Consider the following 25490-nt stretch of genomic DNA (forward strand, 5'->3'; position numbering starts at 1 on the left):
GGACAGAAAAGAGCAGAAGTTTATAAAATGGAAAAGGCAAGGAATATGTGAATATGATAATAAACCCAAAAGGAAAATGTAGAAGTGTATGCAATAACTTATATAATTCAGCCTCATCCCACCCGCAAAGGCAAAGCCTAGTAATGAAAACTAATCCATTTTATTAAATAAGTATCTTAATTACCTTTATGATTTCTGAGTTTAGACAGGTAGCCCAAATGAATTACAATTCTTATATAGTACTCTTAATGGGAATTAATTACCTTTTTTTATACTGTTTCTATATAATTTTTATAACTGATAACAGATTCAGGAGGAACTACAAGTTAAAAATATTTGCTAATAGAAATCAGAAACTACTCTCTGGGGTGGTTTCCCAGAAAGAATTATAGGTATCTGTCAAGAGGAAAATCAGAGACAATGAACGAATAAATGGGTGAATGAATGAATGAAGCACTATGTATATGTACACTGTTTGAAAAATACACTTTAAAGAAGTTCATATTCTAGAATTAAGAAGAAATCTGTAGAAGATTTTTAAACCTCAACAGGTTTCCTTATACCTCTTATACCCCTATTTTCTTTTCATTTTCTTTATCTTTTTTAAATAATGTCTCCTCTTGGATGGAATGAATTGCAAAGAATGCAATCATCAAGAGCTGTGTCTATGAATTCTGGAATTGACTTTTCACTTCCTATGTTCTGGACTTCTGTAGTGACTATCTGTTTCTAAACACCTGATAGTACAATTTAAGTATCAACTGTTGTTCTTTTGAATCCTAGAGAAGATGTCTCAGTTTAAAGGGAATGAAAATAGAGGCTGTGGTTGCAATCTGAAACAGACCTGACTGATTTTATTTTTTCATGCCTGAAAGCAGTCAGTAGAAGGACAACGCTATGCAGTCTCTGCTTACAGGGATCAGTTTCTACTCTCATATGTTGCAATCAGAGATGCCTAAATAGAGCAACAGCTTGGAGACTTTCCATAATAGCACTTTTACAAGCCTGCTCAAAAATAAATTATGACAAATACCCTCCCTTGGCAAATGAGGAACCCAATTAAGCCAGAAAACCAGGGGCTACAATCAGTCAGAGCTCAGGTCTACACACGCACCATGAAATGGAAAATCTTGATCATTGCTAAGTCAAGCAAAACCCACAGGTCTCCAGCTCATAGTGTCTTTTTATCTCCTTTTCTTACCACAATGAGTCTGAAAAGAGGAATGAAAATGTGCAAGAATGAATGAAGAGGGTGTAGCCAAAGAGGAAGAGGAGGTCCAAACTGGTGCCTTTTGGCAGTTGCAGGTTACCTAAGGCTATACAGCCACAAGCTCTTGCTAAAGAGTGAAACTGCCAATTCTTCTCCTTTAAAGAAAAATAAGGTAATATTGATATTTCTTAAATATTTTAAAGTTTAATATTTTCTTTATTATTAAATCATGCAATTCTAGCAGATTATCAAGGTGAACACTTTTTGCTGGATGTGGTTTCTTTGCAATCAGGAACTTTAAACATCATCAAAATGACAATCTTAGTTATAACTTTTCAAATTCTTCTCAAGTTAAATGGATTAGAAAGCAGAAAAAATGAATGATTGCTATGAAAAAGTGACTAAGAGAGGTAGTTTTTTCTTTTCTGAAGTTTTTATGACTTGCTTTCAGGACAGAAGGAAAACCCTATTGAAGTTTTAAGTTGGCTTTTCTTTTTGCTTTCCTTAGCTCAATCAGCACAGGCAAAATAAAATTGGAAGCTGGGACAATTATCAGGATTATTTTTTTTTATTGAAATGAAGTGGATCAGGTCTGTGATTATATTGGAATAATGAACTACTGGTAAGAAAAGACAAATAATAATTGTAATTGGCATTTTTACTTCACTTTTAGGTTTGCAAAGTGCTTTAAATATATTATCTCATGGGATCCTCACAACAATTCTTAGAAATAGATGTTATTATTATCCTAATTTTATATATAAGGAAATTGAGGCATGTAAAGCATAACTGATTTATCCAGGATCACATGATTAGTAAGTATTTCAGGTTCTTCTCTATCAATATAGATTAGTACTTTATAACTTATGGTCCTGACTTGTTCAAGGATACACAATGGAAATAGTGTTCTTAAATTATAATAACTTATATAAGTTAATGGAATAGTGGTCTTAAGACAGAAAGAACTTAGTTAACATATAAGTTACATAACAAGAAAAAGTTATATATGCAATTTGAATTATTAGGTTAGTTGATGAGAATATGGTCTTAATAAGCCATAGCTGATCCTAGTTAGGGCCTGAATGCAACTTTATTCTTTTAACCCAGGTCATTATATTTCAAATCATATATTATGAATCACAGAACAAGAAGGAGAGTGTGGAAGGATCAACCTTAATCCATTGCCACTCTTTCTGCTACCCTGGGGATATAGTTATTAACTTAACACCTCTCCTCTTGGCAATCACAGGAGCTTTAATGAGGCTCCAGAAATATCAATTTCAATCCATGTCCATGAATTAACTGAGAATGAAAGGGTAGATACACTTTCTGATTTCTTTCAACCTATATCAGTCTATATCTGTGTTGATTGAACTGACTCCAGTTTAATCTCCCAATTTAATTTCCCATTTCATTAATTAAGCATCCAGGATTATGTTAATTAATAACTGGTTTCCATTTATAGACTGAACATTAAGTGTCCTATGATAGTTTCTACCATATCTAATTTCCTTTTCCCCAAAGACCAAATTTAATCCCATAGCTAAATAATATATTATTCTTTTTTTAAAGTTACTTTTGATTTGGACTTAGTGCATAGAAAGAACTTTTGTGGAATTATCCTGTGTAATGATAACTCCTAATAAGATATTCTTTCTTTTTCTATTGCTATGTGACTTCTTATGGAATAAATGAACCTACAATAGCATTATTTAACTAACTAGTTTCACACATTCCTCTATGACATTTAAATGACAGATTTGACACTAAAATCATGATTTAGTACACTTTTGTAATAGGCACAAAAAATGGAGCTAAAAAAATATTCTCTTGTATCATGTGGCCTGGAATCAGAAAAAAGAATACTTATCTCTCTTCCCCCACAGTATTTTTTTCTCCACTGACCAGCAGATTATTGGCAGTTGTTCCTTGGTTGACTTTAACCCTTTCTAACAAGTTTCCTGCTCCTACTTATACCCATTTATCAACTTCTATATTTAGCTAGCCTTTAGCTTCTACAAGTCATTACATTTAGTACATATGAGATTATAACAGACCTTGAAAAAAACTGAACCTTAAGTCCAAAGAATCTTTGTCTGAAAACACTTATGCACTTTGAAGTTCTCTTCCCTATGGAGAGTCCTTTACCTCAAATAATTTAATCACATTAGATTGTTATCCTATCAGTTTAAAAATTGGGAATGCAAGCTCCTAGAAATGAGGAACAAACTTTTGTTTGTATGTTTTGTGCAGTACTGGATACTAAATAAATGAACAAATGACTTTTTTATAATTTAAGTCCTTGGTGAGGAGTTTTCCACATCCCTGTGGAAGAAGGTCCAAATGGCAGTTAGACTGTTGGGTGGGATAGTGGAGAAAACACTGAGCCTGAAATCAGGAAGACATTAAATTCAGATTAAGACATAACTGTGTAACTTTGGGACAAGCACTTAACCTCCGCTTCAGTTTTCTCAAATATTAAAAAAAATGGGGACAATTCTAGCATTTACCCTCCCTTTCCCTGCCTTGGGCTGTTGTGAGGATCAAATGAAATAATATTTGTAAAGTACTTAACACAGTGCCTGAATTGTAATAGGTACTAAATAAAAGCTTATTCCTTTCCCTTTCCTTCTTCCTAGTTATCTTCCTTCACTGATTTATATAAGCAAATCATCTAATTTATAGTGTAAAATTGTTCCTTGGAACACTGAGATATGATATTAACTGCAGATGATTACATAGCTGCTACAGTGGTATTAGAGGTTCCAAAGTCTGAAACTCAATCTACCTGCACTCTGCCACTAATTAGTGATTAGAGTTATATTTATAATAATAAAGTTGAAGATAAACTCATACTGATTTTCATTTTTAAAAAGTAAATTATTACACTACAGAGAATCCTTCCTTCCAATAATTTAAGAACAAATACAGAACTTTAAAGCAACCTAGTAGATAGAATTCCAGTGTATCCACTTACTGACATGCTGCCGAAGCCACTTCCCTGTGATCTGTGGGGGGCTTGGCCACAAAATCAGTCTCTGTTTCAAAGAAGCTCAGGATCTAATGGAAGAGATGAGAACTTATGCCTCATATGCAAGTTAACTAGATAAATAAATCATAAAAGCTGATAGCAAAAACCATTAAAAGTATAAATAATAATAATAAATTATAATCAATATGAATTAGTAATGATGATAGATAACAAATAATTTAAAATTATCTATAAAAGTTGATAGTAAAACCACACAAAAAAATGATTGGATGTGATCTCTAAGCAAAACAGAGAAAAATACAGCATTTTGGTGATAAAGAAGCCACCCTCATACAAAGACTAATTTTTTTTTTTCACAAAGGGTGTGTAGGGCAATAGCTTTGGGTCAACAAGGAGAAGTTGATTAGGTGTGTGTGGGGGAAAGTTATCCAGGAAATTCATAAATTTCTTCAGTAAGAGAAAACCACAATCAGGATGTAACTTGCCCACTGAGAGCTGTGTTGCTAATTAAGAATTCTGCAGCAAAAGGAGTTTGGTTTTGTTGTACTTATTCATTTCTAAAAGAAATTTAATTGTGCAAATAAAATTCTAACAGAAAAGTGCTAGAGGTTTAATCATTTGATTATAAAGAACTCAAATTCTGTCAAATGATTGGTAACATAAATGTATGCTATAACTCCTAATATAAAGCTCACAAAGAAGCCTCTATTCAGTCCACTATCCAGAGAGAAGTCCTCACTAGGTACCCCAAGGAAGGGAAGAGTGGGGAGAAGAAGTGGCTAGCATAAAATAGTTCATTTAATGGATACCAAAGGATATATAGGCACAGATGAGGAACCCATGGCTCCTCAGACTACATATACCCAGAAAACTTCGAGAGTAGCCAGACCAAATGAAATTTTATTGGGAAATGTTTACAAAATACATAAAAATAAAATTAAAACATTAAATTTGTGGTTTTCTAAGCTCATATGCCTGTTTCTATTTGAGTTTGATAACACTGCTAAAGGAATTGTTTTCATAGTCATAATATCTATGAATTTGCTTTTTTCCCCCCACTGAATTAATCAAATTAACCAACTATTTTAGCCTCTGTCAACACAAGCTAAGTTTCTCTGTATGAAAGGCAGCTAGACTCTTATATAAGATCCATTTATGAATGGATTTGACTATTGCTTATCTTATTATTATAAATGCCAATGTTATAAGGTCCTGTGATTAGAAGTTCAATATGATGAACAAAGTTTTGGAAAGACAAAAATGAAAATCCAAATTCTTTTGTTATTCAAGACATAAATCTCCCTCTGAGTCTTTTCTCTCTAAAGAGTAAGAACATTAGAATAGAAAGAATCTTGGAATGCGCCCTATAACTTGCAAACTCTGACTTGTAATCAGTCAGTTATCCTCTCTGGAGGATGTTCACTTTGCACATCTAGAAAAGAAGGCAAATCTTATTTGTACTATCTTTTTCATACTGTTGTATAAACTCTGGCACTGGAAGATTCCTCTTCCTGAATTCAAATCCATGCTATGTGACCCTGGGCAAGTCACCTAATTCTGCTTGCCTCAGTTTCCTCATCTGTAAAATGAGTTGTAGAAGGAAATGGCAAACCATTCTAATATCTTTGCCAAGAAAACTACAGATGGGGTCATAAAGAATTAGATAGCAACAAAATTTTGCATAAATATGAGTTATTCTTCCTCTAAACTTGAGTGAGGGAAGTATCAACCTCTTTGAAGGCAGGGTTTACCTTTACCTCTGAATCCTCAGAGCTTATCCCAGTTACTTGTCATATACCAGGTGCTTAATAAACATTTATTGATTGATTGATATTTGCCCTCCTATTTTTTCTATATGAGATACTTTTATACTCATATATTCACATTGTATGTGAATTCACATTGTATTCAAGAAAAAGACAGCATCTAAACTTTAAGTTAAAAACACAAATTTATTGAGTATACTGTTCCTGTGAGGGGATATAATAGATGCAGAATGTAAGAAATGGTTCCTGTCTTCTGGGATCTTTCAGGTTAATTAGATAATAAATACTCAAAGGAAACAACATATGACATGTCAGACTAATAACACCGACATATTAGAGGGCTATAAAAACTCAAAAGTGGAAAAGACTTCCTTCAACTAGATTAGATGGGGGGAGAGAAAGAAAAAGAGGGAGGGGGGCAAGGACAGAGACAGACACAGAGAGACAGAGATGGAATTTGAGTTGAGACTTCAAGGAAGTAGTAGGATGCAATTCGAAAGGAGAGGTCATCATGGACAGAAGAAAAGTCATAAGCAAAAGCCTAGAGGCAGGAAAGAATATTGCACAGATCAGAATTCTGAATATTAGTGGTTCATGAGAAAGGAAAGATTTAAGGATCAGAGATCATATCATCTATTTTTCATATATAGTATTAAGCTAATGAAATATAGCTGGAATATGAAAGGACTGAAAGTTGAGATCTTAATTTTAGATTTAGTTCCACAATGAACAAGTATGTGATTTAATATGTCTGAGTTCTGGATTTTTAATTGTCTAGATAGTTTCTGTATAGGTTAGCTTGATATTACAAGTATATAAATTTCATGAGTCTTACTAGTAGATATTTTAATCTTTTGTACATAGGATGAAGGTCTTTATGAAAAGCTTATCCAGAAGTATAAAATGAAAAATCGGTCTTTACCTAGGCAAGAGTAATAAGCAATTTGTCCCAGGCATCAATATCTTGGATGTGTGTTTTCTCCTCCAGTGATCTTCTAAGTCAAAGTTTCTTAAATTTTTTGTTGCAATTCTATATGGGGTCTTATAACTGAATATGATGGCCACAAAATTACGAGTTATTATCAGTAAATGTTTGATTTGTATGTGTATGTGTGGTGTTCTTGTTCTTTTTTATAATATATGATTGTTCTCTGTGGGCAGATTTCTCAGGGAGGTTTTCTGGAGGCAGTCAGTTTCAATTCAGAGAAATAATCACTCCAAATGCAGCCAGTTGTTAAAGTAATTCTTTATTGTTTCTTCCAAAATAGCCCAGTTAGCTTTCTTTGGTTCTGAGAGCTCTTGTTGCTAGCTTCAGCCTTTCTCTGAATCTTGGTTCTGCCCGACTGCAGATTAGCTTCTCAATCTCCGGAATTTAACTCTCACTCTGTCAATCTTCCAAAGTGACTTCTGGCTCTAGCTCAACTCCAACTCGTGACTTCTTCTGAGCTGACGCTCCTTCACTCTGAATCTTTTCAACTGACTCTGCTGACTGTTGTTTTTATGCTTTCTCAAAGATTGACTCCTCCACCGAGAGTGGGATTATGGGAGGTGTGAATTCACAGAGTTACAAAGTTAACTTTGTGTATCTCCTGGACTTGTGAACTCCAATGTGTAAGCTCTAATGTGTGACCTCTATGTGTAAACTCTTAAAGGTGCAAACCCAAGCACACAAGCATTGTTTCCATCAATTCCACTTAGCACCTTGTTTCAAGTTCTGGCCCATAACATCTCCTTATAGGAGCAGATAAATCATACTGAACTAAGCTAAATTAGGCAACTGACTTATCACTTTGTAAGGATTCTAACATGTATGTGAATGTGTATTTGTACTATATAACCAGAGTCATGTAAAAATTTATTGGGCAACAAAGGGGGTTGCAAATAGAAAAAGTTTCAGAAGGTTTGCTTTAGCCTGCCATTTCCACATTTCATGATCCTCCACTGGCTTCATATTGACACTTTCCAAGGGTCTTTTTGCCCTTTTTTTGGAGCTTGTATTTCCCTAAATTCATGTCCTTTATTCTGCCACTTCCCCTAACTTTTCCTTCTCCTAAGGATTCAGAGATGAAATATGCTGATTACTATGTAACATGCCAGATTTACTATGTTAAATACCATATTTTCTAGGTAACAACCAAATCATCCCTTCTCGTGGCATAACTCTATCTTTGCCCCAGAAAACAGAATTATGATTTGGCATGGAATGAGAAGAAAAACTCATTAACATGTGGGAAGGAATATTTACAAATTATTTCATTTATGTGTTATTTTTCTTAGGTTTTCCCAATGGATTCTCTAACAGCATCAAACAATAAATTTGCTCTTGAGTTTAGCAAAAAACTAGCTGAGTCAGTTGGGGATAAAAACATCTTTTTTTCCCCCTGGAGTATTTCTACTGCTTTGGCCATGGTCTATTTGGGTGCCAAAGGTAACACTGCAATTCAAATGGAACAAGTAAGTTGTAACATTCATTGATGGCTTTCAAAAAATCAAGGATGTAATTTGCTTTGAAGATGTAATGAACTCATAAAATATAAGCTTCTCGAGAGTAGGAACTGTTTTGCTTTTGTCTTTGCTATCCCTTGTGTTATGCACTTAGTAAATGCCCTATTACATTGAATTCGAGGGAAAAAAGAAAAACAAAAAACTTCAATAATGCCCCTTAAAGAAAAGATAAACTAGTGCTAATTAATTAATTACTAAGGTTTGATTGAATGCCTTGCCTAAAGTCATACCAGCTATATGCAACAAAAGGTAAATTGGAAAAACTTCTTTAACTACCCCTATATCAGTAGCGGTACCTTGAAGAACTTTAGGTGTTGAGAGAATAGAATTATGACCATTAAAGTACAGTAGAGTCTATGACCAGAAAAGTACTCAATTTAAATGGAAATCTAGATTATACCTACTACATTAACATTTATATCTTGGTAACTTAGTCACAATGCTATCATTCAAGTTTATCTTATATGACATTTAAGCTTTATCTATAACTGAATGTGATTGTCACTAACCCATTATCAATAAGTGAAAGCACAAAGGAATATGGTCAGCTACTGCCTAAAGAAATCAAAATATGATAACAATCTGTGCAATAGATGTAGATTTAATTGGGAGTGTGACTCTGGCCCATTTGACAGAGGGATACAGTAGAAAATTGCACTGATGTTCTATTAAAAGTTATCGTTGTGAATCCTAGCAAGGTCAGCTTGCAAATTGTGTTTTCCCATCATGAATAAGATGTCTAATGTAAGCCTCCACACAATTGAAAGAATACTTTTTAGCCTTTATGTTTTAGGAATGAACATCATTGTTTCTTTTTACATTGGCCTTGGCCCAGGTTATGGAGACAGAGGAGGGAGAATAAATTAACTTCAGTCTTAGAATGGACATTGGTTTCTTTGTATCATTTCCTTTTAGCTCACTTGCATGAGATCTGGGAACCCTCATCTCATCCACATCCTTCCTGCTGACTTGTAAAGGAAACAACAAGATAGGGACAGAAGACACTAAGGCAATATCAACTAAGCCACATGGAGATGTTGAACTGAGACAATCATGAGAACAAAAAAGAAAAAACCCAGCAATTTATATTAAAATGTACATGAAGGAGAGACATTTCCTTTGTATATGTAGACAGAACTTACAGCCAAGACTTAGGTTCATTTTAAAATAGCCATAAGTGAAAGTGAATGATGAAGAATAAAATAACTCCACTTATAAGGCTACTTAATTCTATTAATCAATGAACAAGATAGCTGATTGAAAAGGTAATCATCTCTTTCCTGATTGAAATGAAGCAATAAAAATGATTGAAATCAGGAAAACAATAAATCCAATTTAACACTGATTTTATATATATGCCTTTTGTATTCTTATGACTCTCAAAGAATTCTTGACTAAAAAGTCATACTACCTACCTAAAATTTCATTTGTAATCATTTTAACTAAGTAATTTTAGGTAATGTCTAGAATTATATGTATTGTATAATTCTTTTTAAATGTTTTTAAAAATACTTATTCTTTTAAGATATCCCCTCATTTTATTTCTGTAACTGTAATTACAGGTGCTTCAACTTAACAAAATCACAGGAGCTGAAATAACGAGTCCTCACTTTGAGAAGAAGAGGAAGACGGTATTTCCTATTTTCCCCACTGGAATAGTATTATTATTATTATGTAGATTTTAGTCAGTTTCTTAAGCACACGTGCAAAATAGACCAAAAAAGAAAAGAAAAGAAAAGAAAAAAAATCACAAACTTGTAGAAGTATGTGTTTCAGAATATTCAAAAGTTTGGTTTCTTTATTTTTGTTTCTTTGCCTTTTATCCTACTCTCCATCAACTTCTCTTTACCTTAAATTCATTTTCATTTCGTTTTTGATCATCTATGCTTAAGGGCACTTGTAAATAATCATTCACTGACATCTAAAATTTTTTCCCCAGCTAGCTAGAGGTCATAAGGAAGTTCTTGCTCTTCTAGTCAAATATTTTCAGTGTCATTTCTTCTAATAACACTATCAGAAGTGTGATAAGCAGAGCTGCAAACACCAAAAGATATCTTAAGCCTGTAGATATATGTAAAAATCCCATATTCTAGTAGAATCATTTCATTTCATTTAAGAGTTTTTAATACATTCCTTATCTTCTGAAGGAACTTAGTCCAAACAAGGCAGAAGGCATACATTTTGGCTTCCAGGCACTCATCTCGGAAATCAACAAGCCTAGCAATTCCTACTTGCTGAAGACTGCCAACAGATTATATGGGGAAAAAACCTACCCCTTTCATCATGTAAGTATATCAGTTTATTGAGTCTGTAATTTCAGTTATATATAGACTCAAATCCCACCCAGGATTCATAGTCTTAGGGGTTTACCTGAGAATCAGATCAGAGAAATTGTGTCCTGGTCTTCCAGCTTGTAAACATCAAAAGCAGCCCACATCCTCCTGACTTCAAATCCAGTGTCCATTATATTTTCCATGCACTAAGTACAATATTCTTATTGAATCAAAGATCAATAATAGGAATCCGCAACAAGCTATAGACATTAAGCTCAGTCACCCAGGAGTGGCTGCTTCTGAGATGAATTCCAAGTGGAGGTAAGGTCACTTTCCCGATGTTTTGTTTTCAGTGATTTTCTCCTACCTTTCTTCTACTATATCGTCATATTTCTGACAGCATCTGGATAGTGATAACTCCTAATGGCTGGTCTAGAGTCAGGAAAACCTGAGTTCAAATTTGACTTAAGATATGAATTAGCTGTGTGACACTGGACCAGTCACTTAACCTCTCTCCTTCCCAATTTCCTCAATTGTAAAATGGAAATAATAATAGCACCTACTGGACAGTGTTCTCTTGAGGGTCAGATAAAATAATATTTGTAATAAGCTTATCACAATGCCTAGTAGATAGTAGGATCCTAACAAAATCATGTTCCCTTCCCACTGGTAATGCTCTAGAAGAGCTATCTCTATGTAGGGAACACAGGAGAGAATCCCATATTTCAAACTATATCCAAGGATCCAGGCATCAAGAAGCCCCTGGGTGCTTGTTGATGCTACTAAATGGAATTTGCAGAGAATCCCAGTTCTCATCTTGGTTTCTATGGTAGTTATAAGAACCAAAGGAAAATCTCCTATTTTGTTCTCTTGTATAGGGGGCAACCCAGAAAAATGTTTCCCCTTTTAAATCTATACATAGTTATTGTCCTAAATAAAAGAGAAAATGACAGTGGAATAGAGGACAGAAACAGTGGATAAATTTGAGGACAATGAAACCCATTGGGGTCAAAAGGTAGAATGTTAATTAGTCAAAATTTTGATGACTTGAATATAATGTATAGTCTGACATAAGAAGTTTTTTAATGATGAATTGCCTTAATGAATAAATGATTATAGATGCTGAAAGTTAGCTTCACCTCTATTTCCCAGGAATACCTGGAAAACATGAAAAAATATTTTGATGGAGAGCCACAATCTGTTAACTTTTTGGAAACTGCAGACCAAATCAGGACAAAAATCAATTCCTGGGTTGAAAACCAGACTGAAGGTTAGTTGAAAAACTTGATTCATTCACCTTTCACAATTATTAGTTGAACTTTTATTTACCTATCATTTCAAATAGAATGAAAAATTGAACTTAACATTTGTCTTATTTTAGCTTTTATCCAAGGTTCCAACTAAGATCAGAAAGGATCATAATCAGAGAGTTGGGCACCATATACATATTTGGGCCATGGCAACCCAGGAACATAGCCTCCTAAGGTGTAGAGATGCTTTGATATGCTATACATTAGAAACATGTACTCAGAAAAAAGTCAAAGCTCATTGAAAATGAAGTATTTCATTTGTACGTTCCTGTGTTTCCTTAATTTGTCCCATGGAGACATGATAGAAGTTCACAACCTTTCTCAATCTACCTATGGGCAGATTATAAAAATCAGAAGTCTTCATTAATTTGAAGCTTTAATTCATTAAAAAATTATAATTTAAATTAACTGCCATTCTACAGAAAATTATTTAACCTACTTTTCTTTTATTAAAATAAGATTTTAAACATGTAACTAATTTATAATTTATGAATGAATAAGCATCAATTAAATAATTACCATGTGCATAAGAGCTATCTGAAGGTCTTAGCAGTTAAGTAACTTGTTAGTGATGACCTCTGGTGGCAATTGCCAGCAATAGTATTTGAACCAAGTCTTTCTTGTTCCAGGGCAATTAGGTGCAATGGACAGAATGCCGAGTGGGTGTGTGTGCAGGAGGAAGAGAATTCATCTTCCAGAATTCAAATCTAGCCTCAGATACTTACTAGCTGTGTGATTCTGGACAAGTCACTTTAGCTTGTTTTCTTCAGGTTCCTCATCTGTAAAATGAACTGGAGATGAAAATGGCTAATCACTCAATTATTATCTTTGCCAAAAAACCTCAAATGTAGCCACAAAAAGTCAGTCACCACTGAAAATGATTAAACAACAACCAAAAAAATAACATTCCTTGCTTTAGGGGTAATGAATTAGTTAGCAACTTCACTATACTGTCTTTCTTTCACAACAGCTTTATGAAATCCAGTTTGTTTTACAGATGTATCAGAGAAGGGATGAAAAAGAAAAAGACATTGGTAGTACAGATAAAAAACAACTTCCTATTTGCAAACAAAGATCTTTCATATTTGTTTTTCAACTTGCAAGTTTCCATTTAAGGGAACAAAGAAATATAGAAAGTATAACTGTTAAAGACTAATTCAGTTGTGGTCTTTTGTTTCACATCTTAGTAAGTTGATCAATTACTGTGCAGATTTTACAATGCTTCTTCTTGAAGGAGCTGATATCCCTTACCAATTGGTATAGAGATCTGTTATTGGCAAGCTAGTTAATTAAAGCCTCATCTTTAAAAAAAAAAAAAAGAATGATAGCAATGATGGATATGTTGAGTCAGGAGAATGGAGTGGGTATAAGAACCCACAGAAGGGTTCTTGTGGCTTTTATCCCAGAGCCTGTAGTGATTTATTTGGACCTTCTCACTTATTTAGGAAGGTTGAGAAATACCACCTTTGAAAATTACTTGAGTTACTTGACACTGGGGATTTTCCGAGTTGATTCTATTAGCAATGGACCTCTGGGAACTCAGAAAAAGCTAAGTCTTGTGCTCATGTATATTAGAAATATGCTGAAAGATAAAAAGAACTCAGGAGTATGTTTATTTGTAGTTATTTATGATTCTTGCAAAAAATGGAAGACCTACCCAAGGGCTGTCCCTGGGCTGATCCATACTTAAAGATGTGGGAATGAGTCTTTTATTTCCTTGTCACTCCAATTGGCTGGAGATGAAGAAGTTGACAGATGTTTTGGTCATTCCATTGCATGTTCCTCTTTGACATGTTCCTTCTCCCTCATCATATGACCCATATTCAAAAATGGGGGAAAACTCCTTTAGAAAGTAGTTAATATTAATTAATTCATTAAGCATGCACACTCACTGCTTGCAGTTGCCTTTCACCTACTTCATGTTTGGGGGTGATTTTTTTTATCAGTTTATCAGTTTAAAAAGGGGGATCAATATCTTTTTTTCTGAGGCAATTGGAGTTAAGTGAGTTGTCCAAGGTCACACAGTTAGGAAGTGTTAAATGTCTGAAGCTAGATTTGAACTCACTTGACTTCCAGGACAGTGTTTTGTCCACTGTGCCATCTAGCTGCCCCCAATATCTTTTTTTTTTTTTTACTATAATATTCAAGGCACTACATTAAGTCCCAAGTAAAGAAGGTAAAGGGCATTCTTCAACTTTGAGGAACTCTGAATCCAATGTTCAAGGCAACATGTAAACAACAGTGAACAAAATAAATAGGAAATAATTTAAAAAGGAAGGAACTAGAATTAAGAGGGATTGAAAAAGATTTCTTATAAAAAGCAAGATTTTATCCAGAATTTGAAAGAATCCAGGGAAGCTAAGGAGCTAGAGATGAAGAAGGAGAGATGGAGTATCTTGTTACAGGAATAATAAGGAAATGGAGGAGGGGGTTTCAGGAATAAAAAGACTAGAAATGTTAGAAGAAGGCTGGGTTATTAAGAGCTTTGGATCACAAAAATAGGATTTTGCATTAGATCCTGGCAGTGATAGGGAGCCACCAGTTTCTAAGTAGGGAGGTGAAATGGTGAAACATGCTTAAGGCAGATCATTTTGATAGCTAAGTAAGGGATGAACTGAAGTAGAAAGAGACATGTGACTTCTTTCCCTATACTGTACTGTTTCAAAACACAAATAACTCTCTCATTTTTTTGCTGCCTTGACGAATCCTCCTCTAATTTCATGTACATTTAGACTCTGTGGTGTAGCATCACTTTCCCCAAGTCAAGATCACTCATGGAAATTTGCTATCTGACAGAAAATCAGAGGTAACTGGTTGTCAGGCTTCTTCTTTTGGAAGTCCAGTCATCCATTCATGATAATTTTGTTAGAATCTCCAGAACATTAAAGAACTCAAGGTGCTCATGGCATGATCACTTATTATCTGGCTAAAGGGAAGCCACATGCTAGAAACTCCAGTTTTGCATGAGCTGTGGTACCCAAGTACTTCCCAAGTACTATAAATGTCAGAATTCATTCCCCTTCCTCCTTCCCCTTCTACATTCCTCCTATCCCTTTAGATTAGGCAGATTGCTAAAATATAAAATTAATATGGTTATTTCCTTTTTAATGAAAAAGAAAATAAAGTACCAGAAATGAAGACAAGAAACCACTCTCTAAAAAAGTGAGTCACTTATAAATTTTCAATCAGCTTATTTAGTTTGTATTCAATAGAATTTTTTTTTACTATTTTACTATTTTTTATTTTTTTCAATCAAAATGAGAATCAAGATCTGAATCTATGACTTTTTTCAATAATTTTTTTCTCTAGAATTTCTTAAAGACTAAAAGGCAAAAAAGCAGGATAATCCTAGCCTTACTCTCTCCTCCCTCTAAAAAGCACAGATTACTTGAAATGCAGATAGGTCCGTGGTTTTTAGCAGTCAAAAAAATCAACTTTCTTGCTTTTCTAGGAAAAATTGTGAACCTTCTACCAGATGATTCTATTGATTCCATGACCAGATTAGTTCTAGTGAATGCCATCTATTTCAAAGGAAAATGGAAAGAACAATTCAAGCTTAAGGATACTGTAGAAAAACCTTTCAGAGTAAACCAGGTGGGCACTTCAATTTGTTAATGATCAATAATCCTTATAGAGAATGGTAAATGCGATTCAATTCAATATTGAAATCTTTTTCACACTTTCTACTTATGTTTCTCACTTAATGGAGGCATAGGATTATACATTTTTCACACCAGTATCCAGTGATTCTGTGAAATATAAAATTTCCTTATGCCAGTTCACATGCTCCCTCACATTAATACCAGTTTTGGGAAAGCACAGAGATAGACCAGTCTCCAGAACTGTGCTCTCAACAATTAGCCTGGGTACACCTGGCCTCTTCCAGCATGATATGATATCTAGGGATAGGAGATTCAAGACAAGAAACTCCTAAATGAATGAGATTACAGATCCCTTTGAGAGAAGACAAGAGTTAGCTACTAGAAACCTAGTTTAGAGCTTGGGCTGATGAGAGGCACTCAATGAGAGCATATATATGTGAATATATGTGTGTCTATATAGTATATATGCTGGAAAATATACATATAAACACATCTATAAATATATACTATACATATCTTATAAAATAAATAAGTATATTTGTATTAATGTATGTAATTTCATATCATATCATGGAATTTTATATTTTCATGTAAAATTTTAAAGTAAATTTATTTTAAAGTAAAATAATTACCTAAATAAATATATATTTCCTTACTTTGGAGAGATATATTGAGAACAGATTGGATTTGTTCTGCTTAGTTTGAAAGGTGAAAAATTAGAGAAAGATGTAGAATTTGCAGAAAGGAAAAAAACCATACCGCATTCTGCCATATTATTTTATATACTTACAAAATTTATATTTTAAATTTAAAAGTTAACCTATATTTGACTCAAGAAATCTCATCAAGATTTATAATTTCTTTCAAAAGTATTTGTGGTACATAGAAACAGTTAAATGAAATGCCAAAACTTGCTGAAATGGAGATTGCATTTGATTAAATTGATAAAAGGATTTTGACTTTGGAATTAATGTGAGCTTGAAGTGAAATTTTTAAAAATTTATTCAAAATTTATTTAAAATTTTAAAAAGTAAAAAAAAAAACTTTTAGTTCTTTTCTCACTTTATGCCTAGTTTCATAATAAAAGTTGGCACTTACATAGTACTTTGTTTGCAATATGCTTTACATGTATTATTTCATTTGATGCTCCCAATAACTTTTTGAATAATTTTATAGAATATGCAATAATTTACTGAATACATGATAATTTTACAGAAAAGGAAACTAAGGCAGAGAGGAGAGATTTGAACTTAGCTCTCCCTAAATCGATCCAAATCCTAGTCCTTTTCTCCCCAGGACATGCCTGTCTACAATACTTCCTTCTGCTAAGATTTTGGAGTTTCTTTCCAGTAGTCAAAGAGTGCTGAAAATCTTCTATCTTTGTGAAGCTTTCCCTGGCTAACTTCAAAAAAGAATTGTCTTTTACACCAATAAGGATTAGGAATGAATCAATAATTTCATAAATATAGAGAATTTCTGGATAAGGAAATACCCCCTAACAATGCAGGTTGGAACCTACTCTGCCACTTACAGTCCTATTGAGAGGTCCTAGAACACTGACTTGCTCAGGTTCACAAACCAAAATTAATAACAAGTAGAACTAGGACATAGGCATTCATGGATCTGAGGACAACTGTCTCTTCACTACACTTTCCTGTCCTTGTAAGATAGAAATGATTTAATTTTATTTGTAGGAAAAGCTAAGTGGCACTATAAATGAAGAGAGCTCTGAGCTTGGAGTTGGAAATTCTCATCTTCCTGAGTTCATATCTAGCCTCAGACATTTACTAATTGTGTGACTCTGCACAAGTCACTTAATTTTGTTTGCCCCAGTTTCCTCATCTGTAAAATGAATTGGAGAAGAAAATGGCAAACCACTCCAGCATTTTTTGCCAAGAAAACTCCAAAAGGGATCATGAAGAGAAAAGCATGACTGAAATAACTGAGCAACAGAAATTTATAGTTTGTGTTCAAGATTATGGGCTCTTGATCTTGTAAATGTTTTCAGGAATCAAAATCACAGTGCCACAAGTTGAGGCTGCCATATAGAGTTTAGCAATTCTACATTTCTTTTCTATGCTTTTAGCATTTTAAGCATGAGCTCCAAGAAAAACTTATGTCTAATTCATTTCTATGCAGCACATAGCATAGTGAGAAACTGAGAAACAAAAATGATGAAGGATTAAAGAATTTGGGAAAAAAATATTTCAATGATCTTAGCATCTGTTTTTAATAGGAGTAAAATTGTTGTATGTGTCTTTTTAACAGACAACAACAAAGCAAGTGAAAATGATGTCACTGAAATGCAATCTTAAAATATTTCACATAGAAAAGCCAGACGCCAAAGGCATTCAGCTTTATTATGGCAATGGTGACCTTAGCATGTTTGTTGTGCTACCAGATGATACCAATGGTCTAAAAGAGGTATGTATTATTCATAATGACACAGTAAAGCAGAATTTAATATTTCATTTGAACAGAAGGAGTATAAAAACTGTGACATTTCTGGTCATATTTTCAACTAGTCACAGATCCCATCTTCTAAGGCTGAGTCTCTGGAATGGTATGAGTAGCAATCAGGATGAACCTATGCATATGACAGTAAATTTCAATCTGCCTTGTGACTCATGAAGAAGTTAGCATAAGCAATAGAGATTTGGTCCTTAATGCTATTCTCAGGGCTATAGAGACCCCACACAACTTTTTGTCAGTTCAAAGTGCTGTGTGACATTTTCTCATTCAATACTTAGAGTAATTCTATGAAATAGGTGCTCTTATTATCCTCATGTTACACATGAAGTATCTGAGGCACCTAATAGGCTACTAAAATGATCACTAGCTGTCTAATTTTTTTTTTTTTACAAAAACTGTGAACTAAAATTATGTAATTTGCTTTTTAAGATATATATTAAATTTAAATTAATGCAGCCCAAAGTATAAATTCTTGTATATCTTTTTTCTGAACATTCTTCTACTTTTTTCCTCTATATTTTAATATTTCATGACATATAAAATATTTTATATAAACATAAAATATTTAAATATTTCATAACACATGAAGTATCTGAGGTACCTAATAGGCTACTAAACGATCACTTGCTGTCTATTTTTTTTTTTTTACAAAAACTATGAACTAAAATTATGTAATTTGCTTTTCAAGATATATATTGAATTTAAATTAATATAGCCCAAATTATGAATTCTTACATATCTTTTTTCTGAACATTCTTTTGCTTTTTTCCTCTATATTTTAAATATTTCACTGGCACATTTTCTTTTCATTACTATCACTATCCACCCAATCCTTTTTAAAATTTTTATATTTTTCCAATAACATGTAAAAACAATTTTTATCTTTTTTGAAGTTTTGAGCTCCAAATTCTTTCCTTTTCTTCCCTCTTTCAAGCAATTTGATATAGGTTATACACATGCAGTCATGCAAACCATATTTCTATCTTAACCATATTGTGAAATAAAACACACACAAAAAGAAAGAAAAAAATTAAAAGTATGCTTCTTTCTCTGGGAGTGAATAACATTTTTCATCTATAATTCATTCAGAATTTAGGTGGAACTGTCATTATGTGTGTGTGTGTGTGTGTGTGTGTGTGTGTGTGTCTGTGTGTGTCTTCCACTTAGCCTATTATAGCCAATGAATATTTTTCCAAATATATAGATCTGATTTTATTTGTATGAAAAATGTTTTGCAACTGTGTTCATATAATTCATGGGTTTGCTTTGGCAGGTAGAATTCCAAATATTTTATATTGTCTAGTTGTTTTAAATGCAGTTTCTCTTTTTCTTTTCCTGCTAGAATTTATTAGCAATTTATAGAAATACTGGGATTTATGTAGATTTATTTTTATCCTGCAAATTTGTGGAAGATTTTATTTCAACTAGGTTTTATTTTAAGTTTATTCTCTATTCTTTTTAAAGTATACCATCATATCATCTGCAAAGGGATAGTTTTGTTTCCTTATTTCCTACTTTTGTTTTTCCAATTTCTTTTTTCTTGTTTTATTAGTATAGTTGGCATTTCTAACACAATATTAATTCATAGTAGTGATAATGGGTGTCCTTGCTTTACCCCTAATTTTATTGGGATTATTCCCCCTATCATTTTGCACACTTATCATTCACAATTCTCTATCAGGCAAAATAAGAGGCTGAATATCCAATGTCATCCATAATACAAGACCAATTTCAAAGGCCAATGGAATCAGAAGATCTAAAAATGTATTTTAGATTTTATTATTTTATTTTAGACTTTATTATCATACTGTTGTCAATTGTATGTCCAAAAAAGGAAAGGGAAAAAATCATCTTGGTATTAAAAAGAAAAACTGATTTTAAAAAACATTATATTCAGGGCAGCTAGATAACACAGTAGACAGAGCCTTGGCCCTAAAGTCAGGAGCACCTAAATTAAGATCCAGCCTCATTTAACCCAACTGCCTCAACAAAAAAAAGATATATTCTATTCATTTCCTTTTTTAGATCATAATAATTTCTTGGGTAAAGAAATGTTCCCCATTCTCCAAACTGAACTCTTCTTTATAACAAAATCAAACAATTAAGATAAAGACAAAAAAATTAAACTGAAGCACCTGCGACGACAAGACATACTATGCAGTCTATTATGTTATAATACTCCCTACAGCCTGGGCTTCTCTCTTATGAGAAAAAAGTTTTAGTATCAGTACAGGGAGGCTACATTTCATCATATGTTCCTGAAGCTTCCCTGGATTTTCAATTACCCAGAACTGAACTCCATTTGAGGGATTTTTTTTTTTAATTACATAGCTAGAGTTCTGTACAGTGTTCTGGTTCTGCTTATTTCATTCTGCTTCAGTTTGATCCATTTCTCCATGTTTTCTCATAATTCTTCATTTGCTTTATTTCTGTCTTCACAAAAAATGTTACTTTATGTTCATAATCAAAAGTTTTTCAGATATTCCTTAGCTAATATAAACCCATTTTGTTTTCCCTTCTTTGCAACCTTTTGGTAGCAAACTATGGCTATTTTAGATCATATAATGCCTTTCTGTTTCTACTTTGCTGAGGTTTATGCACAGAAAAATTACTAGTCAAAGAAATAGGATAGTATAATCACTTTTCTTGCACAATTTCAAATTCATCTCCAGAAGTGTTGAACCAGTGTAGAGTTCCATCAATAGGGAATCAGTCTTTCCACAGTCTCTCCATTAGTGGCTGTTCTTGTTTTTGGTCATCACTGTCAATTTGCTTGGTGTGAAATGAAACCTCAGAGTTGTTTAAATTTGACTTTTCTACCAGTGATTGTTTTTAAATAGGCATTCCTTGTTTTTAATTTTGGAAATTGTTCCTATCAGCCATTTGTTATCTATTAGGGGAATGATGCTGTTACATATTCTTGTCATTTCTAATATCTTCAATAGTATATTTTATCAGATATATATGCAAATGTTTTTCTCACTTAAATTCCCTATTTATTCTATCTTCATTAATTTTTAAATGTCTAAATAATTATATACTGCTATCTCTGTGCCACATTAATTATAGGAGTTCATAGATTAAATATGTTCATTTTTTCTTTAATTTGCAAACACTGATTTTTCTCTCCCTCCTTTCACCCTTAACCCCCCTCAAAAAACAAAATCCTTGTAATAAATATATATAGTCATGAAAAAATACAATTCTATATTTGCCATGTCTAAAAGTATATCTTATTTTGTATTATAAGTCCATTACTTCTCTCTTGGGAAGTGGGTATCATACTTTATTATTAGTCCTCTAAAATCACAGTAAATCAAATGTGTTTATCAGAGCTCTAAAGTCTTTCTTTTTGCTAATTGTTACAATATTATTGCTATAGTATGAATTGTTCTCTACGTTCTGCTCCTTTTTCTTTACTTCACTCCATAAAAGCTTTCTCAGGTATCTCTGCAACTGTCCTCAAAGATGTTTTTCTTTTTAACATTACTGAGCACATTTTTTCTTTTCCTTCTAAAATTTTGTATGATCTCTTATTTTGTTCCATTCTTTTAGCTAGAAAAGACAATCACTTATGGGAAATTGAATGAATGGACTCATGAAGACATGATGGAGATGTATGATGTGCAGCTCTATCTTCCCAAATTCAAGCTGGAAGAAAGCTATGACCTCAAATCGACCTTGAGCAGCATGGGGATGAGTGATGCTTTCAGCACAAACCATGCTGACTTTACAGGCATGGCTGAAAGAAAAAATCTGTTCTTGTCAGAAGTTTTCCACAAGTCTTTTGTAGAAGTCAATGAGGAAGGTACTGAGGCAGCAGCTAGCACTGCAGGTGAGATTTCATTTCGGATGAAACTCCCCTCCCTAACATTTAATGTGGATCACCCTTTCCTATTTTTCATTAAGCACAATAAAACAAACAGTATTCTTTTCTATGGAAGAGTCTACTCCCCCTAAATGTTGCCTCTCACTCACATAGTAAAATTAACTTCCAGCTCTAGTAATGCACCAAAAGATGGGAATATTCCTTTGACCTGGAAAACTCCTTACCCACTTGGCTCTCCTTTATGTATCTTAGTTAATATGTCATGATATAAATAATTTTGAAATGAGGCATGCTGTAAAAGTTGCCACCTTTGAGCACAGTTAATCCTTGCAACTATAATTTTAAATTTTATAATTCTGATGTTTCTTTATATACTATTATGGCAAACTACATTGTTAGCCATTATTTTCTTTTTATATTTTGTTTTATGCCATTTGGGTGACTTAGGCATTCTTTATCTATATATCTGATATTATGGTAATTATTTACTGAATCATTTATCTCTGCTCCACCTGTTTAAAAACTATCCATCCATCACTTGGCCAAAGAATTAAGAAAAAAAGTAATCACCAAAGTCTTTATCTGGTGACACAGGCTCAGGTATGTCAATTTATTAAGTAATTCCTCAGTGCTATGCCTCCCAAAAGCAAGATACTCAAAAATGTCGGTTGATTTTTCATTATATGTTATAGACAAATCTCTTCCCTTTTTAAAAGAGATGTAAGCTTTTAAGAAAATGTATTGAATAAAATGTATGTTCTGACATGTGATTAATATCAGCCAACTAAGCAAGCATTTGTTGAATGCCTATTATGTGCCAGACACTGGCCCCAGATGATGAATCATTTACTCAGAGCACTTTCTGAAGCACATTGCCTAAAGTGTGGAGGTGTTGTAAACTCTGTAATTGCTGTCATTAGCAAGATGGACAAAATCACTAACATCTTGAAATACTATAGGTATTATTATTCATATTCTTGAGTAGTATTATCTAAATTCTTGTTTTTGTGAAAAAAAATTTCTAATTTACAAATGTTTATTAGTGGTTTTATCAGGTAATATTCTATTTCTGGAACCCTATTGGGGGTCTACTAAATTGCCTTTTCCCCAAATATTAATCAAATGTCTACTCTACCATTTGAATATGTGGGCAGCTGTAATAGGAAAATGACTCCTGAAGACAACATGGTGCTGTATTTTAAAATGAAATTTTATTGTTATAGTGTCGCAGATACAATTTTATGGATTTTTAAACATGCTTTATTTGTACACCTAGTAGTTTCTATTAATGACAGTCAAATAAGATGAATAATGATTCTATCTATTATCATAGTATTTCAATCAATTTTAATCATCTAGGGATTTTATATCATTTTGGTACAGGATAGAGGTCAATAATGCAATGACTACAAGAAAAGATAATCAGACAAAAGTAAAGAGAATATCTAGGAAAAAGTCATTTAAATGGAGTCAACTTCAGAAAAGACCAAGTCTATTTTGGAAGAGGGAAAATAAATTGTACCTTTATTAAGAATTATATTTTATCTTGGGAAATGATTCCTTTGTAATATAGCTCTACTGTTTACAAGTCTTTTTTATACCAATCATTTCAGGGAGAGAGTACAAAAATATTATTATCCCCATTTTATATTTGAGGAAACAGGCTGAGAAATGTTCAGGATATACAACAAGAAATTACCAGAGTTGAGATTTGAACCTAATTATTTAATTTCAAATCCCAAACTAGGTGACCTATTAAATAGAGTGAAGAACTTAAAGTTTGGAAGACTCAAGTTAAAGGCCCACCTCAGATATTTATTTTATTGTATGAAATTGGACAATTTACTTAACTTCTCTCAGCCTCAGTTTCCTCATTTTTACAGTAGTACTAGTAATAGAACCTACTTCATAAGGCTGTGAGGACCAAATGAGATAATATATATTAAAAACTTTGCAAACTCTCTAAGTGCTAAAGAAATATTTAAGTTTTCCCCACCACAGCCTATTGCCTCTTTAATATTGAATCATTGTTGTATTCTAGAAAGAGTATTGAAGTTGGAGTCACATAACCAGAGTTCAGTTTTTTGGAAATCACTTAACTTTATTGAATTATTGCTCACTATCAATAAAAGGTTAAATTAGACTATCTATAAGGTCTTTTTGAATTCTAAATTTATGAATATTTAAAATATTTTTATAAAGCATCACAAAATGTATTCACCAAAATGTAATTGCTAATATTTTAGAAAGTAGAATATGACCTACCCAGCAAAACTGAAAATAAAATTTCAAAAAGGGAAAAGGAAATTTAATGAAATAGATGACTTTCAAGCATTCATGATCAAGATACCTGAAGCCTAATAAAAAATTTCACTTTCAAATATAGGACTTAAGAAAAGCATTAAAAGAAAAAAATATTAAAGAAAAATCATGAGAGACTCAATATAAACTGTTTCTTTCTGGGAAACTTCTAAGAACTTTATTATTATTATTATGGTAGTAAGTAGGATTCTGCATAGAGAAAAGCCACAGGAGTGAGTTGAGTATGATGGAATACTGTAAAAAACAACAACAAACAGATGGGCAAGAAAGAAGGACACATTAGGAGAAGAGGAAAAGGGAAAGAAAGAATGAGAAAATACATCTCACACAAAAGGCATTCTACAATGGAAAAGAAATAGTTGGTTGATGGGATATGAAATACTTGAACTTTATTCTCTTATGAGTATGTGTGGTGTGTGTGTGTGTGTGTGTGTGTGTGTGTGTTTTTGTATGTGTTTATGTAAAAGTGAAAATAAAAGAGCCACTGAACTAATAAATAAAACTAGAATATGATTATATGAAAAAACAACAATAAAATAGACAAATAATTGATTAATTTCATTTTTAAAAGAACAATAGTAAATTGTTACTAACATTAAAAATGAAAAAAGTGAATGCACAATGAATGAAAATGAAATTAAATAAATTATTAAGAATTATTATGTCCAATTATATGCCAGTTAAAATGATAATCTAGATGAAAAAGATGAATATCTATGAAAATATAAATTCTAATTTATATTATACATTAGTATATATTATACTATATATAAATATATATTATATAAAAATATAATATAAACAACAAAACAATAAAAATCATACTATATAAAAAGGTACAGAAAAGGCTTTTGATAAAATACAACACTCAATCCTATTTAAAAAATCTAGAAAGTATAGGAATTAATGGAATATTTCTTAAATAAATAACTTATTTATTTATATAGCGTATTTATAAGTTATTTATTTAAGAAATATTCCATTAATTCCTATACTTTCTAGATTTTTTTATCTTTATATATTTATCTATATCTATCTATCTATCTATCTATCTATCTATATAAAATCAAGAGCAATCATTATTTGGAGAGAGAATAAACCTGAAGCCTTCCCAATAAGATCAGGAGTGAACAATATTGTCCATCATCACCACTATTATTAGTGTTGTACTAGAAATGCTAATCATAGTAATAAAACTAGAAAAAGAAA

The 25490-nt window shown here is 32.6% G+C and overlaps 1 protein-coding gene across 1 annotated transcript; it reads left to right on the forward strand.

Moving 5' to 3' along the window:
• The first annotated feature begins 1091 nt into the window (after nt 1–1091).
• On the forward strand, nt 1092–24112 carry SERPINB10 (serpin family B member 10). Its single transcript, XM_051969926.1, has 8 exons — nt 1092–1382; nt 8246–8422; nt 10036–10104; nt 10621–10758; nt 11899–12016; nt 15508–15650; nt 17927–18082; nt 21686–24112. The coding sequence occupies exons 2-8, from the start codon at nt 8255–8257 to the stop codon at nt 22088–22090; spliced, it is 1197 nt and encodes a 398-aa protein (XP_051825886.1). The 5' UTR covers nt 1092–1382; nt 8246–8254; the 3' UTR covers nt 22091–24112.
• Nucleotides 24113–25490: the final 1378 nt, after the last annotated feature.

The sequence above is a fragment of the Antechinus flavipes genome, chromosome 1, assembly GCF_016432865.1.
Source record: "Antechinus flavipes isolate AdamAnt ecotype Samford, QLD, Australia chromosome 1, AdamAnt_v2, whole genome shotgun sequence".
Taxonomy (NCBI): Eukaryota; Metazoa; Chordata; class Mammalia; order Dasyuromorphia; family Dasyuridae; genus Antechinus; species Antechinus flavipes.

Excerpts from the sequence above, each read along its gene's own strand:
- SERPINB10 (XM_051969926.1), top strand. The coding sequence starts at position 8,255 with ATGGATTCTCTAACAGCATCAAACAATAAATTTGCTCTTGAGTTTAGC. Across the intron at positions 10,105-10,620 it reads TTGAGAAGAAGAGGAAGACG|GAACTTAGTCCAAACAAGGC; the intron begins GTATTTCCTATT and ends TATCTTCTGAAG. Across the intron at positions 15,651-17,926 it reads AACCTTTCAGAGTAAACCAG|ACAACAACAAAGCAAGTGAA; the intron begins GTGGGCACTTCA and ends TCTTTTTAACAG.